The sequence below is a fragment of the Callorhinus ursinus genome, unplaced genomic scaffold (assembly GCF_003265705.2).
Source record: "Callorhinus ursinus isolate GAN/ISIS: 27379988/994484 unplaced genomic scaffold, GSC_fseal_2.0 scaffold34, whole genome shotgun sequence".
NCBI classification, from domain to species: domain Eukaryota; kingdom Metazoa; phylum Chordata; class Mammalia; order Carnivora; family Otariidae; genus Callorhinus; species Callorhinus ursinus.
In genome coordinates, this window is record NW_027397096.1 from 5,826,436 (window position 1) to 5,830,038 (window position 3,603).

Consider the following 3,603-nt stretch of genomic DNA (forward strand, 5'->3'; position numbering starts at 1 on the left):
AATCAAACTGTTTCCATTTGTTCGTGTTAATCCTTATCACTTGCATATGCAATTTTTTCATCTTTACAATATTATCAGAGCAGCTTTATAGTATGTATTTTCACTTACTATATCATTAGTATTTTTCCATTTCATTACTTTCTTCCCCTTACTTCCCACCTCACCCCCTCAAGATAACCGATGTTCACAGCCTGGAGAGTTACCGTCTACATCCTTACTGTGCTTGGATCACCCAATGTGGGGGGGTGGGGGGGCACCAGAACACTATTTGAATCACAACTGACTAAGCTCCCTCCTTCTCTTGTTCTCCCGACATACCCAACTTTCGACATCCTTCCTCCAGTGGACCTTACTGCCCTCCTCCTACCCGCTTTGTCGGAAACAACCAGGAGGAGGAACCGCAAAGATTAATTCCTACAAAACAAGAGTGTCCTAGATTCTCAGCTGCTCCTCGGATCACGGCAGCAGGACCTGGAGAACTTCCTTTGCTCAGCCTCTCACGCACATGGCCTTTCTGTGCCACGTTTTCTCCCCACCCTCCAACATCCGTATATTCTCCCACCTTACAACTTGGGCCTTTACTCAGTTTTACTCAGTTTCAGCTACCTCACTGCTCCAGCTTACACATGGGCCAACACAGCCTGTCAACAGCACAGCCTTGCATTCTGCGGTTCTGCCGTCCTCCTGAAGCCCCCGACATTCCTTGGCTCAGTTTCTCAAATTTACCTTTTCACACCAGAAATGCTCATTTTCACACCGATCTAATCAGCTCTGGCACTGGGAGGAGGAGGAAAGACAGAGCAGTGTGGTGATATGGTCTATGACTGTCCCTTTAGCAAGGATGGTGGAAGGGGACATTTTTTCTTCCCAGGGTAGTTTGGGTCATGAGGCCCCTCACAGCGAAAGCCACCGCTTTGCCTCATAAGGTTCTGCCCTGCTCACACACTTTGTGGGGCCTCTGAAAAATCATTTAAATGGTTAAATGTTCATTTAACAGCTATGGAGTTGACTCCGATTTCAGATCTGAAATTGTTCTTGACTCAGCTTCAAGAGGGAGGCAGGGAGGTAAGAAACAATCCCTGAGCCGGCCAGAGAGGCAAAGGCGACTTAGTCTGGTGCATCACAGACCTGCCAAGGCACAGCCCCCAGAACCCACCTCTAGGCTTGTACTCACAAGGGGTGGGCAGCCAAGGAAAGCTGACCTGAGAGTCACGTGTGGGGTTAGGGCATGGCTCTGCCATTTCCTGGCTCTGGGATCTTGCAGAAGTCAAAACATTTTGAGTCTTTTTTTCCTCACCTCGAAAATGACACAATTTCAGGGCGCCTGGTTGGCTCAATCAGGGGGAGTATGCAACTCTTGATCTTGGGGTTGTGAGTTCAAGCTCCACATTGGGTGTAGAGATTTTTTTTTTTTTAAGATTTTACTTACTTATTTATTTATTTGACAGAGAGAGAGAGAGAGAGACAGCGAGAGAGGGAACACAAGCAGGGGGAGTTGGAGAGAGAGAAGCAGGCCTCCCGCCGAGCAGGGAGCCCGATGCGGGGCTCGATCCCAGGACCCCGGGACCATGACCCGAGCCGAAGGCAGACGCCCAACAACTGAGCCACCCAGGCGCCCCGGGTGTAGAGATTACTTACAAATAAAATCTTTAAAAAATAAAATAAAATAAGGCAATTTAAAAAAATCGTGACTTCATATAGTAATTACAAAGAGCAAATAATTAAATGGAAAACAAGGTTAAAGAAAAGAAAATAAGGTTCAAAATCCTTTCATACCAGTCGAGGGCTATATAATTGCTGGTTTAATTTATTTGCCATTTTATGTTCCAGCTTGCTTGTTTACTAAGTAAATGGTCAATTTTTCATCAGCAGGAAGAGAAATCAGCCACAAAGTCACCAACATTTCTTGGATTCTAATCTCTGGCCAAAAAATTATTTTCTTTCACAGAGTAGTTTTAAGGGTCCAAGTACCTCCAATCCTTAAAATGTAAGACAGGGACTTGAACTAAAGGAGTAAAGCTTTGCTGGTAAGTATCCAATTAAAAGGGGGGGAGGGACGGGGAGTAAACAAAAGCGTATCAAATTTTTTCTACCTTTATTTATAAAGAACACAACTCCTCCTGACACAGACACAAACACTCACATGTCCCAAGGAGGAGCTCACTAAAAACAACAACAACAACAACAACAGAACTGGAGGACACTGGGGTCCTAGTTAACACCAGTCTATGCTCCCGACTCTGGGATCGCTGGGAATGGGTCCTCAAATGTGACCTCTCACCTCAATGAAAGGAAGAGAGACCTTCATCTGGAAGGCAGGCCCACCCACCAGGCAAGAAGCTGCAGACTCAATCTTCAGCATCATCAAACTGTCCTGTTTCGAAGACCATCTTGGAATAATGGGGTATCAGCGGGGGCGGATGGTGCCAACTGGGGTCATAGATCATGTCTCCTTGCGGGGCACAGCACACCCAAGGTTTGACATCTTGAGAAATGCAACCCTGGATGTCATCGGCATCTGCAAGCAGTTTAAAAAAAAACAAAACAAAACAGATTAAAGGTAGGAGGGGAGGGGAGACATCCAAAAAGTGTCTAGGGGACTTGCAGTTCAAAAGCACACACACAGAGCCCTCCTTGGACTGCAAACGCGTGTGTTCTGAGGCACCCCCGACTGGTGCTTCTCAGGGGAGGGCCCTTAGCAGTGCAGAGGCCGCAACTGCAGAAGACAGCACTTCTCCCTGCAGCTGCTAGATTCACACAGATATTTTAAGAGAGTCAACTACAAAATTTGCATTTTTTTCCCAATATGAAAGAGAAGCTGTCACAGACATTTCAGCCCTGTAACAGGTATCAGGCTAAGCTCACAGATTGAGTCCGTCTTCCAAACTGTCTGCCTTTGGGGTAATTTGGTAGGAGGGTCTCCAAACCTTGGTCTAGGACCCCAGAAACGCCACACCTACCATACGGATTCCCTTGATCTGCCTTCAACTCCAAGTCCCAGTCCTCGTTAAAAAGATCAGCAGCCTGTTCCTTGGGCGGACAGTCGGATACCCCTTCTGACAGCTCCCAGGTATTCAGGTCCCCATCCGAATCCTCATCATCCATAGCAAAGCCTTCCTCTTCCGAGTGGGTGCCCTCACCGTGGGTAGGACTACCATTAGGGATGCTCTGTGCTCCACTGGCTAAGAAATCAACACAAGGAAGAAGGTCTTAAAACCACTAGCAACGACACAGGGCCTACTCATGTGCTTGGAAAATGTCTGGCAGACTCCTGAGACAGCAAGAGTAACACAAGGGTACAGAGTTCCTTAGCCACCTGAGCACTTAAAAAAAAAAAAAAAAAAAATGTTCTTCTGTTTACGTTTTTCGAAGAAGGGTTGATCTTTTTCTTTTTTCCCCCCAGTAAAACGTTTTGCCTTAAACAAGGTCTTGTAATTCATACAGGGAATCAAGCAAATCTAACACAGTTTATATGTTTAGGTAGTTTACAGGTAATTGAGGCAAAGGGCATCTGGAAAATGACAAGCTTTCACAATACAAACTTGAATTGAATTTGTACTCTTCTATTTCTCTCTCTTTTTTTTTTTTTTAAAGATTTTATTT

General features: G+C 45.7%; 1 protein-coding gene across 4 annotated transcripts in view; it reads right to left on the minus strand.

The window, feature by feature from the left end:
• Positions 1 to 2,080: 2,080 nt before the first annotated feature.
• COPRS (coordinator of PRMT5 and differentiation stimulator) overlaps positions 2,081 to 3,603 on the minus strand; it is a 6,002-nt gene continuing 4,479 nt past the window's right edge. For 2 of the 4 annotated variants that reach the window (XM_073879390.1, XM_073879391.1), the window contains exons 3-4: positions 2,961 to 3,178; positions 2,081 to 2,518 (exon numbers count right to left, since the gene is read on the minus strand). In XM_073879390.1, the coding sequence (XP_073735491.1) occupies positions 2,349 to 2,518; positions 2,961 to 3,178 (388 nt within the window). In that variant the 3' untranslated portion in view covers positions 2,081 to 2,348. Of the gene's footprint in view, positions 2,519 to 2,960; positions 3,183 to 3,603 lie in introns of all 4 variants that reach the window. The other 2 variants (XM_025851308.2, XM_025851309.2) reach the window with 1 other exon arrangement.